The 13,005-nt window shown below is 46.8% G+C and overlaps 2 protein-coding genes across 3 annotated transcripts in view; both read right to left on the reverse strand.

The window, feature by feature from the left end:
- Positions 1-3,680, reverse strand: part of CCDC181 (coiled-coil domain containing 181) — a 13,031-nt gene extending 9,351 nt beyond the window's left edge. The window contains exon 1 of the mRNA XM_026841281.1: positions 2,689-3,680. The gene's annotated coding sequence lies outside the window, so the exon portion shown is untranslated. The remainder of the gene's footprint in view (positions 1-2,688) is intronic.
- On the reverse strand, positions 469-12,074 carry SLC19A2 (solute carrier family 19 member 2). Of its 2 annotated transcripts, XR_003397666.1 has the most exons (5): positions 11,855-12,074; positions 8,140-8,332; positions 6,656-6,797; positions 4,901-6,438; positions 469-481 (listed from the first exon to the last, which is right to left on the reverse strand). XR_003397666.1 is itself a non-coding variant. In XM_026841310.1 (4 exons), the coding sequence occupies exons 1-4, from the start codon at positions 12,000-12,002 to the stop codon at positions 6,313-6,315; spliced, it is 609 nt and encodes a 202-aa protein (XP_026697111.1). In that variant the 5' UTR covers positions 12,003-12,074; the 3' UTR covers positions 4,814-6,312. The 2 variants fall into 2 exon arrangements, 1 of the variants encoding a protein (XP_026697111.1); XM_026841310.1 differs by lacking the exon at positions 469-481 and having other exon boundaries at positions 4,814-6,438.
- Between the last annotated feature and the right edge of the window lie 931 nt (positions 12,075-13,005).

Genomic DNA, 13,005 nt, shown 5'->3' on the forward strand with positions numbered 1-13,005 from the left:
ATCGAGGGGCGGCCTCACCAGTGCTGAGGACAGGGGTCAGATCCCTTCCCTGTCCCTGCTGGCCACGCTATTGCTGACACAAGCCAGGATGCCATTGGCCTTCTTGGCCCCCTGGGCACACTGCTGGCTCATTATCAATCCCCCCCAGGTCCCTCTCTGACTGGCAGCTCTCCAGCCACTCCTCCCCAAGCCTGTAGCGCTGCTGGGGGTTGTTGTGGCCCAAGGGCAGCCCCCGGCATTTGGCCTTAGTGAAACTCCTCCAGTTGGGCTCAGCCCATGGCTCCAGCCTGTCCAGGTCTCTCTGCAGAGCCTCCCTGCCCTCGAGCAGATCAACACTCCCACCCAACTGGGTGTCATCTGCAAACTGACTGAGGGTGCACTCGATCCCACCATGTTACACAATTTCATTTAACAGCTGGAAATTAACACATTAACAGCCGTGAACGCCCAGGAGAGGGGCAGCAGCACTCTCCCTTCCCAGCTAAAACCCTCAGATGCTGTTGCTTGTTTGGGAGCTGCCTGAGCATCGGCAGTTTTTGTGTTGTATTATTCATGCTCTGGCTGGTGATGAGCAATTTGATCAGAGCAAAGCTAGCAGTGCTTCAAAATCGGGGCTTTTGTTAATAAAGATAGTGCCGCGTCTCCAAAGAGGCACCTTGGCTGCATTAGTCACACATTGCTCCTAAAACTTTGAAATGTGAAAAAGAGAGAAAAAAAAAAAAAAAAGAGAACAGAAAAACACCCTAAATTGATTCCCTTCTGGAAAAAAAAGCCATTAAAAACCCACCACCCTGAGTTACCTCCTGGGCAGGGGGAGCTGAGGGAGGGGTCAGACTCCTCAGCAGAGCTCAGGGTGGGGAGGTGGCACATCGCAGCCTCCTCTATGAAGGAACAAACAGCCCCACAGGTCGGGATGATGTGCCCCTGTGATTAGCCCCACATCAAGCCCTGTGACCACCAGAGCCACCACGGAGTGCCCAGAGGTCTCACAGTGGGGCAGAAGCCCTTCTGTGAAACGCTGGCTGTGGTGGCACCATGGCTGCAGCCTGTCAGGGCCTTGCAGAGGGCAGGGCTGTGCTGGGTGGCCTCACAGAAGTGGTGTTGCAACAGCTGGCAAAACACCTCAGTAACTTCTGAGAGGCTCCTGATAAACGGCAGTGGTTGGTGCTGCCACCGGTTACCACAGAGAGCCACTGGCTTGACCCTGCTAGGTGGGGAAGCAGATACACTCGCTCGTTGAGGAAAACACACTCCCCGCACTAAAGGGTTAATGCTAATGGAAGAAAATATGGGCAAAAATATAGCCATGAATAAATTTAGCCAGGGCATTGATAACTCCCAGAGTAATGCAGGTAGAGTCACCCTTTCTCTCAAAGTCACGCAGGGTGGAAAAACTAAATCCCTTCACAGTGGGGTTCAGGAGGTCTCTGAAGACATCTGTCATCATGGCCCACATGCCACAGGACGAGGTTGGACTCCAGCACCTCGGGGTTGCTGCTAATCCTACATCATACAGTGACAAAGAGAAATGGGTTTTGACATTGGTTTTGGTGGGTTGGAAGAGCTCCCTGATGTTTACCTGAGATAACACCCAGGCACCTGCTTGGCAATGGTTCCTGCTGTACCTGGACAAACTTCAACCACTGACCTCACCCAGGGTCATGCAGTCATCCCCTTCTTGAAGGCATAATGACAAGCTTCTGATTTTCCACATTTCATAGACAGGTGGCTTTGACAAGTTCACAGCAGATTAAAATAAAGATATCTGGGCACAATCTCAAAGCTTTTTGCACTGCTTTTATCACAAGACTATCCTTCATCTTACAAGCCAGTGCTACCCCTTCCATTCACACGAAATGCTTTATTTGACTAATTACAAATCAGTGTGATTGTAAGACAAGGATTGGACCCTATTGTTGGAAAATCAAGCTGTGATGCTTGATAATGATAATTTAATGGTATCTTAAGGGCAACCTAAATTCATGCATGCATTCATTAACCCGCACATCATTAAATTTAGGTTTTGAAATGTTCCCATCTGTGAGGGAGCTACAGAGCACGGTCATGAAAAAAAGCAACAGAAACAACAGCCAAGCACCACAGGGCTCCAAAGACATGCTGGTTGCTCTGTGTTTGGGGAACACCGATCCATGCAGAGTATGTTTGGCAGAGAAAGGCTGCGGCACCTCCAAGGCAGTGTTAAACAAGCACCTTGACACCTTTTGTCTGTTGTGCAGGAAGCAGCTGACGCTGTCAAGAGTCACAAGGAACTGGGGCCAAAGGTCCCAGTCTCCCGCCCCTTCCATAACCAAAGTCTCTCCTTCCCAGTACTTGGCTACAAGCACACCCATAAAGAAGAAAACGTAATCACTTCCACGCAGAGCCCTTCCCTTTCTTTGAGAGCATTGCCAGAGCAGCACACAGCCACAGCACGGCCAAGTGTAACCCTAACATGCCTTGGTGGCTTGTCACAGCCAGTGCCAGCCCCGAGGGACAGCAGTGGGTGCTGCTCCTGCAACAGCAGCCGCTGGCACCTCTTACTTTTCCTCACCTCACTTTTTGGACAGAACAAGCCCAGCACCTGCAATCTCCCTGCAACAGTGATCCTAAAGCCCAGAACTATACCACATCTCACCAGCATCACAGCAAGCCCAGCACAGGACACGCAGATTCGGTGGTAACACTCACCTGCAGCAGCCCACAGCATCGACTGGAACAAAGGAACAGCCATAGCATCCCAGGCAGACACTCCAGCCGTGTGTAGTATTTATCTCCTCTCCATCAAACCGCGCTGTGTGCTGTGTTGCAGACTCAGGAATTCAGCTCCGTGCCAGCAGCTGGGTGTCCCTTTTCAGATCTCTTAGCGGTATGTGGTGTTGCAGGATGCGATGGGAGGAGCAAGGAGGATTGCCACAGTTCACGTGGATCATGAGCGAAAGCAGCCTCAGGGTTCTTGTCACACCACTCTTCACCAGCACCAAGTCTGAAACAACTGAAGCCACCTTAAAGGATAATGCTATACCTATATGAGCTACTGCTTACCTTCCTGTCATATGCAAGCAAAGATTTTAATCCTCAACACTGCCAAGCAGCTCATCCCTGCACAGCTGACTCCTGCATTCACCCAGGGAAGACAGATGAATGAAATTCAGAGCAAGCCTGACATGCTGACAGCCCTATCCCTCCTGCCTCAGCAATAAGGCTCTCAAGGAAACACGTGTAAGAAAGGCCCCCTCTTCCTCCCCAGACCACCCCTTTTCTCTTGCTTTTGGTGTTATGCAGAGGGCCTGCTGGGCCACCACCACACTGAACTCCATCAAACTGGCAACAGATAGAGATCGCTCTGACCTCCAGCCCAGCCTGTACTACCAGGTATAAGCCACCTCTTCTAGGAGCACAAGACAGGGAGAGCTTTCCAAGGCAGTCAAGTGCAGGTGTGCCAGGGCTGGGAGTTTACAGCATTTCTTCCCTAAGGCCTCAATTTTGTAATTAGGTCAATGTAAATAGAAAGGTCCTCCTGCATGGCAAACTTCCACCTGCTTTCCCTTACAGTCACCTTCAGTGAGACTGACACATCAACCAGTGAGTGAGCTTCTCCCTCACTGGGCCAGTCTGCACTGAATTCCAGAGTGGTATTTCTGAACTGCTCAGCAACTAAGGATCCTCAATGCAAGACACCTGCACAGGATTCTGCAAACCTACACAAACCAGCCAACAACTATCAGCTTCTTGCTTTTTTTATTTTTTTCCCCACACATTTTGTCCTGGTTTGTTTGTTTTTTTCCCCTCTTTGTCTCAAGGATGCTGTGAACAACCTGCAGCAGCAGTGCTGTGGATAAGCAAGGTATCAGAATAGAAGACAAACACTGGCCACACAGGATATCTCAAGAGTACTTTTTATTTAACAAAAATAGCTATTCAATTAGAAACCAACAATGTCAACACGTTTACAGAATTTCATAGGCATCACTAACTGTGTACAGCTCCAGTCAGGCTCTGTAGTCACCTCATCACCACAGCAACAGCACAGTACAGGAGCCTGAACAGTTTCCAGGTGTGGCTTCGAAACATGAATAGCCCTGAAGACATATACAGTGTGGCATGCCTCTTGCCTATTGCAGTTGCCAGTTTCATTACTTTGGCAGAAAAATCATTGTTATTGCTGTAATTCGTTAGTTAATTTTTGACTTGCTTTTAAATAACTGGGTTGTTCCCCATCAAAGATTTATTCTCTGGATGAAAAATGAGATTAAAATTAAACTGCTTCCTTCGGTCACCTGACATGAGTGCTGTACACCCACTCCTCATGCCTCGCTGCAACTGTCATCAGACCAAGAAACTCAAAGGACAGGATAGGCAGGATATGAACTTACCATCCCTTCCCAGGGACAGCTCATCAGCTAGCATTTCATGGCTTCAGATTTTATTTTTCTCAAAAAACCAACAGTAGATAAAGGCATACATACATGGGTGGTTTCAAGTTTTCATTTCAGGATATGGCAGTTCAGTTTAGATGTGTAAATGCCAGTACAGCTGTGCCCCTCTTCAGCGGGGGTGTTTTAAGAGACAGGCTGCAAACACAGAGAAGCTCTGGGGAGTGGGTTCCCCTGAGCAGCCAGTCCAGAAGGGCTCCCCAGACCCCAGACAGCACATCCCAAACACATTAATCATTCACCTTGTGCGAGGTGAGGCTCACAGAAGCAATTAGAAAGGCTGTACCTGTCCCAGCCAGGGGAGAAACACCTTCCCAGACACGATGCTGTGAAGTCTCCATGGCCCTAAAAGCAAGCAATGAACCAAAGCTGCTGCCCTAAAAGCAAGCAATGAACCAAAGCTGCTGCCTCAAGCTCTGGCTGGAAGAAGTTCAGCACACAGAAAGAAGGCACAGAGGGAAGCACACTGCATTACATCATCTCCTGTAACACAAACTCACAACCTGCACAGCAACAGGGAGAGTCCACAGCTTATTTCCACAGCATACTGCTGATACCTGTTGCTGTGCTGGTCATGGTGCTTGGGTATCTGGGTGCCTAAGTCCAGGACAACTCTGTGCAATTCCCTCCCCGTGCTGAAAAAATTTGGAAAAAATAAATTATTCTTAAAAAAAAAAAAAAAAAAGTGTGAGGCAAGTCCCAAATTGCTTAGACAATCAAAGAACTGCCCACTCCAAACATTCATTGTCCTGCTTAGGTGCAAAGAAGAGGTAGAACTAGTGGCCAGAGACCCACCAAAAGCATAAAGGCATTTTAAAACAAGAGGAAAATCTGACAGACCAGAAATCAGCATTTTTCAAAGCCTCGGGTAGTCATCCTGCCAATTATCGTAACTGAAGGTGTCTTAATTAGTCACCAGAGTCATGATTCTTCAAGGTCACAAAGAATAGCTTAAAAATCTGCAAGACACCTTCCTTCTCAGTGCTATACTAAAATCCACAATCCCACCAAAACAGCCCAGCTCCCAGGGTTGTGAGGCAGTGACTCCTGTGATCATAGGAATCTGCAGTCCTAAAAGACAAAGGCAAAGATGTCCAAGGGTCCCTTGGATTAGTATTTTCTCTACTTAAACTCCAACCTTCCTCTTCAGCTTTACAGCCCCTTGGGCACTGGCCTTCACGGCACAAGTAGTGCTGCTGATCGATAGCCAATTCACCGGTGTCACAAGTTGCCCCAGGACAGAGTTCAGTTGTTGGGGAAGCACCATGATCAGCTATGGTAAAAACTCTGGCAGCAGGGGTGACAGCCAAGAGCAGCAGAAACAGCACAAGCAACTCAAGGAAGCACGTGCATGTGCAGGAACGTTAAATGTACTCAAAACGGAGCATCCAGCACCATGGGGCAGCCACAACGAGAGCCACACTGTGGAGCACAGGCCTAAGGCCACCTCCTGTCCCAGGCCTGGGGCTCCCCACAGAGAGGTCTGTTCGTGTGCCCTCACTTCTGCCCTGCAGCAGCACCGCAGTGACAGAAAAGCAGCAGTTGACCAGACAATCATGAAGCTGCCTTCTCCATGGCAGCCTCCAGATACACACAGCCTAGACTAAAGCCTCCCAAGGCTTTCATACTTTGAGAAAACTTGCTGTTCTTTGCTGCACATCCCATATATGCAACAGAAGAACAAAAGGCATTTTAGAAAGAAGATATTTGTTCTTACTTACGTAAGAGCTAATACATTTACCTTCTAAAATGTGCTACTAATATAGTATAAATATGGATTAAAGACCATTAAGGTGACTGCCTTGGGAAGAAAAGGCAGAGATTAAAAAACCAGACCTATATCTTCATAGGTAGCCGCCAAAAGTCTTTACTTGGTGCACTACTGGCTTTCAGGAGATCTGCTTTGCATCTGCTCTTGTCTTCTGTAAGCTTTCACAATACTGTATATGCCACTGCCCAAGAACACCAGCGAGATGGCCACAAAGTAAGAGGCATAAATCATGAACTGCAGAGAAGGGGAGAGAAAGTAAAAAAGAAGTGGTTAAACCAAGCAGTTACCAAATTTGTAAGAAGGTTAATACACAAGCTTCCTTCCTCTTCTAAAATATCAGCAATCAGCAATTATGTCTGTCAAAACCCCTGACCCAGAAGCAGGTGAGAAGCTTTACAGCTTGGTTTACCTTCCTTCCTCCCATCAGTACAGCTAAGAGAGCCCATCATACCTGGGTGAAGATGTCCAAACCCAGCCCACTGGCATCCACAACAATCAAAGTGAGCAGAGTCTGAAGTGCTAAGGCAATGAAAGTATTGACCCCAAATACCAGGGCGTACCGCTCCACACTGAGATTTGTAGCGATCTGGAACCTGGAAAGAAAGGAATGACCAGAAATGTAAGGACAGGGAAAAAGCAGGGAAATGCAAAAATAGGAGGAACATCTGTGCACAAGACGACTATGCAACTTGAAGAGTTACATAGACTGGTCTGGTATTTTCAACAGCTAAGATACCTTGCTCTAATAGTGTACTTTTCTAAACAGGATCATGAGACAGACCAGCATTGAGGCTAAAAGACCCACGGACACATGTAAAAAGCTTAAAAAACCAAACCAAATGAAAAAAACACTTTGGGAGCTCTGTGGGTTTCAGCCTCATTGAAGTAGGCCTCCTGTCCAATGCAGCTAAAGGGTCTTGTCACACAGAGAATATCCAATGCACTCTGATCCCAGAGAGCTGTTGGCAATCTCAAAGGATAAGCCTACTGCACTGTGGTCTATAACCTCCTGCATCCTTCACAAAAATCACAGTATCACCTCAGTTGGAAAAGCCCTTGAAGCTCCTCCAGCCCAACCATGAACCTCACCCTGACCATTCCCAACTCCACCAGATCCCTCAGCGCTGGGTCAACCCGACTCTTCAACCCCTCCAGGGATGGGGACTCCCCCCCTGCCCTGGGCAGCCCATTCCAACACCCAACAACCCCTTCTGCAAAGAAATACTTCCGAAGAGCCAGTCTGACCCTGCCCTGGTGCAGATTGAGGCCATTCCCTCTTGGCCTGGCGCTGGTTCCTTGGCTCAAGAGACTCATCCCCCCCTCTCTGCACCCTCCTTTCAGGGAGCTGTAGAGGGCCAGGAGGTCTCCCCTCAGCCTCCTCTTCTCCAGACTAAACCGCCCCAGTTCCCTCAGCCGCTCCCCATCAGACCTGTGCTCCAGACCCTGCACCAGCTCTGTTGCCCTGGTTAGAACGTTACCAGTTTCAGTATCACCCTTCACATTGTGCTTGAGCTGTCTTGTAGAGATTATGCATGTGCAGTTCAACAACAGCTGTGTTTTCCTCCCAAAAGTGACAAATAAGTTTTCCCTCCTTACGGGTTAGGGAAAGTTGACACTTCAACACAGACAAAGCATTGTCCTCTCCTCAGCAGTTAACACTTTGCCCCAGCCATGTTTATGAAAAACATTCCCCTGACAAGCAGCACTATCTAATATTTAGAAGTAGTCACTTCAGTGTTATAAGACTTTTACGCTCAGGCAGACTATCAGTGAAATATATCTCTGTGCCACAGTGTCCAACCTGAACCACAACACAAACCCTTGCAACAGATTTCCAAATTCCTCGCAGGGGAGAATATCATTACACAGCAAATATACCAGCTTTCACACCAGCTGTAACCTTGAGAGCAATGTACTTTAAAAAAAGATACTCACGTTGCTATCGTGATTAGCAGCATGTAGATGATTCTGAAGACAACATAGGATGCATAGCACACCCAGATGTTACGAACTGTGTCCATGATATACACAGCAGCAGCAATAAGAAAGGAGAACAGAGCAAGTGCCACTTCACCCCACATCGCCCAGGATGTTTTTACGTGACCCACAACAAACACTGCAACAGCTCCTGTGAGGGAAAGGAAAGCATAACTTAGTAATCGCAACTGGAGCAATTTGGAGACTGTATTAGGAGCTGTACAGCCCCTAATAGCCAAATGTGTTTGACGTGTGGGACACTAACATGCACACCTTAGCAGCTCTCCTTCCTGACCTCTCCCTCACCTGGAACCCTGCTGTAAACTCCCATTCACTTTTATAGGAATAGAGGAAAAAAAAAAAAAAAAAAAAAAAAGTCAATGCTGCTGCCTGCCTCTGAAGTCTCCTCCCTGGCTTCAGACACAACAGCCCCAGGACTCAGACCACTGCTGCTCAGTCCTCTGTGCCTGGCTGTAGTGGTGTTGTCAGCTGGGCTCCAGAGAAATGCAAACCCTGGCTCTCAAAGGCACTCAGATAATTATTCTGTGGCACTTTAAGGGGGATAGGAGAGAGGAAGACACTACCCACTCTGACAGACAGCTGTTAGAGCTCTCTCCCAGGAGGCAGAAAAACCTACATTTGCTGTCATCCTCATGCTGGGCTGTAAGAGTAAGAGCGAGCAGAGATCCAAATCCACGTCTCCTGGGATGCAGCCTAATCCCAGACTACAATCACGCACTGTTGATTGCACAAGAACAATCCTTTATAACCAGAACAGGTTTGTAACTGCTACTGGATTTTACAAAGAGGGGATAGAGAGAAAAGACAGATCACAAGATGGAAAGAGTGTGATCTTTTATGCAGCTCAACAAGCAGACAAGGTGTGTTTCCTGCACTGTCACAGTTTTAACTACTGAGAAGCCCAAATGCATATTGGATTAAAAGAAAATTCCCATTTGAAGTAGGCCTTGTTCTGCAAACAAGCCAAATAGCAGCTAACAGCATAACGATGCTGCTGTACACAGCAAACTAGAAAAACAGCATACTGACAAAGGGAGGTTTACTGGAGATCTCTGAAAAACATGATTGTTTTCAGCATTTGACCACTGTACAGAAGTGCTACAGTGCAGCATCTAAGGTCTTTGTAGCCCTCAGCTGGCCTTCTTAGAAATCCTGCAAGCACATGAAGACTCCTTCTGTACCATCTGTGTGTACAAGCCTACAACCATGTCAGACCGCACATCAATCTTGCGGACTAGTGAAGAAAGTAGCTATGCCAAGGGAAAAGAATTTATTTCCCCTCACTAAATTCTTCTTTCCAGTCCCTGCTGTGACACCATCCAACTGACATTTTGCTCCTTGTAAGCCTGTCTCCCCCAGCAGCAAAACCCTGAGATGCAAAAAGAAGCTAATTCCTAAAGCCTTCTTTCTACTGTCTCAGCAATTCTGAAATTTGGGAACAGAGATGACTCTCTGGGGATCTCACAGCAACTCATGAAGTTGTGCTCCCCAGTGTGTCAAGGCCGTATCAGCCTGACGCCTAATTATGACAGTACAGACAATCTTGTGTCCTGCAATGAGACAGCTACCACTGATCCAGTGGTTTCACAACCCAACCTGATAGGGTTGCCACATTCCCAAGAAGGTGCAGGGATGCAGCCTAACAGTCAGTTGATCTCACTAGAAGGAATTTATCTTTCCCAGGACAGGAAGCTGACAGCCACATGAGTCACCAAGCTCAACTTCTGCAGGGCAGCACCGGTACAGGCAGGGATGACAACAGCATCTTACACAAAGGTTGCCAATCATTGCTCATGACAGAGCACAGAATGACTGAGAGACATGAAAATGGCAAAATCACATCTGGGATGCACCAGAAAAAGGTATTTCTAGTAAAGGGAGAAGAGTGAACAGTATGTTCTTCTACAAGCCTGAGGCCTCACTGAATAACGCTGAGTGTAGCTCTAGTCATCCACCTCCACAAAGAATCCAATTCAAACTATGTTTGGTGCAAAGAGAGGCTAGTAAGATGACAAAGTGAACAAAGAACTTAACTTTAGCAAAGAGCTAGAAAAACTTGGCTTCTTTGGCTCAGAGCAACAATTTTGTGCTAAAATGAAACCTTGGCATGACGTCAGAGATAAATAAACTGCTTATTAATAAATTCAAACTGGAAATCAGAAGTAGTTAGACCATTTGCACTAGTGCCTAGGAATCGGGTAACTGGATGCTCAGCCTTAATAGGTCTCTTCCAGTCCTGTTACACACTTCAAATTTTAGAAATTAGTACTGCACTAAACTTCACTTGTTCCAAGCAATGAATCTGTGTCAACCAGAAGGATATTTTTGGCTCTGTCTTTTGATCAGTTCAGGGACAGAGGCTATTTTGCTTTCAGAAAACATTACCCAGAACGATTCAACCATTTATTAAAATGATACTAGAGGAAAAAAAAAATCAAAACAAGAAACTAAAAAACTTAGTTTTACATGAGTTTAGTGCCAACCACCTTTCCTTCGAATAGATCCATTATTCACACACCTCGAAATAAAAGATGTTCATAATAAAGTTTGAAGAATACTCCTCCTTTTTTTTAATCTGCTGACATTTGGCCATGCTATGGGTCTTCTTTCCCTTGATACCATTCTCCTCCTTCCTGGGACCAAGGCAGGATGGTTGAGGAAGCCAAGCCAAACAAGAAATAAGAGCCACAGCATCCAGCTAGAGTGGAGGAACAGTGTATGACTGCATCCTATTGAAGTGCAGATTTAGCTCACCAAAGATGATTTAACAGCCAAAGCCTTCAGAATCAAGTTGCTGACAGTTTCAAACCCAACTAACAATAGGTAGTAGACCAGCTTTTAGAATTATAAACCGGCCACGGCTTCCTACTGAACTCCAAGAGGGGGCTCAGCATGCCCAAGAAAGTACTGCACCTTCCTTGTTTGTGCACCTTGGTTTCTTCTACCCCCAAGTAGGTGATGTCCTACAGATGGTGGAACAATAACTCCATCAAAGAAAAGGAACCTACTGCAGCAGCACCTAGAAAGCCTCTGTGAGGGTATTTTAGCTCTATTAAAAAGGTATTGTCCGGGTTCTGGTAATGGAACAGTATTAAACAACTTAACAAACAAATGTTTGTGTTGACTGACCTACCTGTCCCTTTCAAGTCAAGCAACTTCTTTCATCTTAATAGCTTTTCTGTTTAACAGTGCTGAAATGACTAAATGTGGCTCACCGCATGCTGCGTGTGTACAGGAAACCTTTATCCATTCCCTTTGCTGACAGAGAGAAAAAAAGCAATAAACCCATAGCACCCTTAGTCTGAGCTCAAGTGGTTAAAACAAGCATAACCCTACTGCCATAGCGACAGCCAAGGACAGACGGTCAGCCACATGACTGGAGCCTTCTGCCAAATCTCTCAGAATGCAGATTGGCTTGGGAGGCTCCCTTAAACACCTACGTACTAGATTACAAGAACTAGAGCTGCGTGCAGCAGCTAACTCAATGCTGAGCACCATACCTGTGCATGTCAGGGGACACTCACCCCAAATGCCAGCGTTGCCTCTCCGGCATGCTTGGGGAAACACAAGGCATTTCCAAATTGGGCTCTGGTGACCTTGAGGGACACAGGGCATTTCTCACAGCAGAGCAGGAGCTACGCCAGAAGCTTACCTAGCAGCGTCGAGGCTGCCTCCACAGCACCATTGTAGATCTCTGTGCTCTGAGAAGGCAGCACCATCTCCCACAGGCCCTGAGCATAGTTGATGACTTGGAAGTAGCCACAGGTGGACAGTGCCCACCACACAGACCAGCAGAGCATGGTCTGGGAGGAGTAGCACTGCAGAAAGTCCTGCCAGAGATCTTTGAGCACTTTTACGATGTCTACTTTCTGCTTCTGCATAGATTAGAGAAGGGAGGGGAGAGAAATGTTAGTCTTTGTTTATAAACACTTCACACTGGTCCACAAAATCACCCCTTTCCATTAGTCAGATCACTGGTGAGTGACAGTACCACTCTTGGACACAAACCTTCACAGAGTAATGAATAAAAAGCTTGCCCATCCCATGGTCTCAGCAGGTGGTCCCTGCCCTAGCCAGGACCATCCCCTTACGTGCAGAAGAAGGGTTAAGCCCCAAGCACTCCTCAATCTCTGGCTCTCAAGCAGAGAGCAGTAACTGCTCGATGTTGGAAGAACTATGCGAGGAACTGAAGGTACCAGAGCAAAGAGACACGGGAGAACAGGACATGATACCCGCTTTAACAAGACAGGATCATTCAAATCATGAAGGCAAAAAGTATCACTGGCACTTTTAAGTCCTAATCAACCAAATTCAGCCAAATTTGATTGGGCAGAGAACATGAAAGCCACCAGGTAAGTATATTTCCCCACAAATAAGTTGATTTTCTTTAGTACTAGCATTCAGGGACTATAAATATTCAAAAAAGCAAACTCACTATGCCATGCTCTACCCCGTTAATGTTCATCAAGGCTCTGAGAAAGCGAGAAATGTTGCCTGGGGACCTGAAGAGAAAATACTTCCACTGGACACTGCTATCACAAATGGCAGCTCCTGTATATATAAGTGCTCTGACAAACAGCATGAGATGAAAATGAAGCTTTCCCCTCCAAGTGTTTCTAGAAAAAGCATGAAAGGGGGAAGACCCATGAAGTGGTTTGAAAAGATTTGAAAATAAATCAGTTCTCGCAACAGGGGATAACAACAAACAAAAATTGCTTTTTACAGACAGGCTGTTACAGTCCTGTTCCTAACTGCCTTCCATCAACAGCAGCGGAGGAAACAAGCACATCTACATTGTAGAAG

This window comes from Athene cunicularia, assembly GCF_003259725.1.
Source record: "Athene cunicularia isolate RWA chromosome 1 unlocalized genomic scaffold, athCun1 chr1_part1, whole genome shotgun sequence".
Classification (NCBI taxonomy): domain Eukaryota; kingdom Metazoa; phylum Chordata; class Aves; order Strigiformes; family Strigidae; genus Athene; species Athene cunicularia.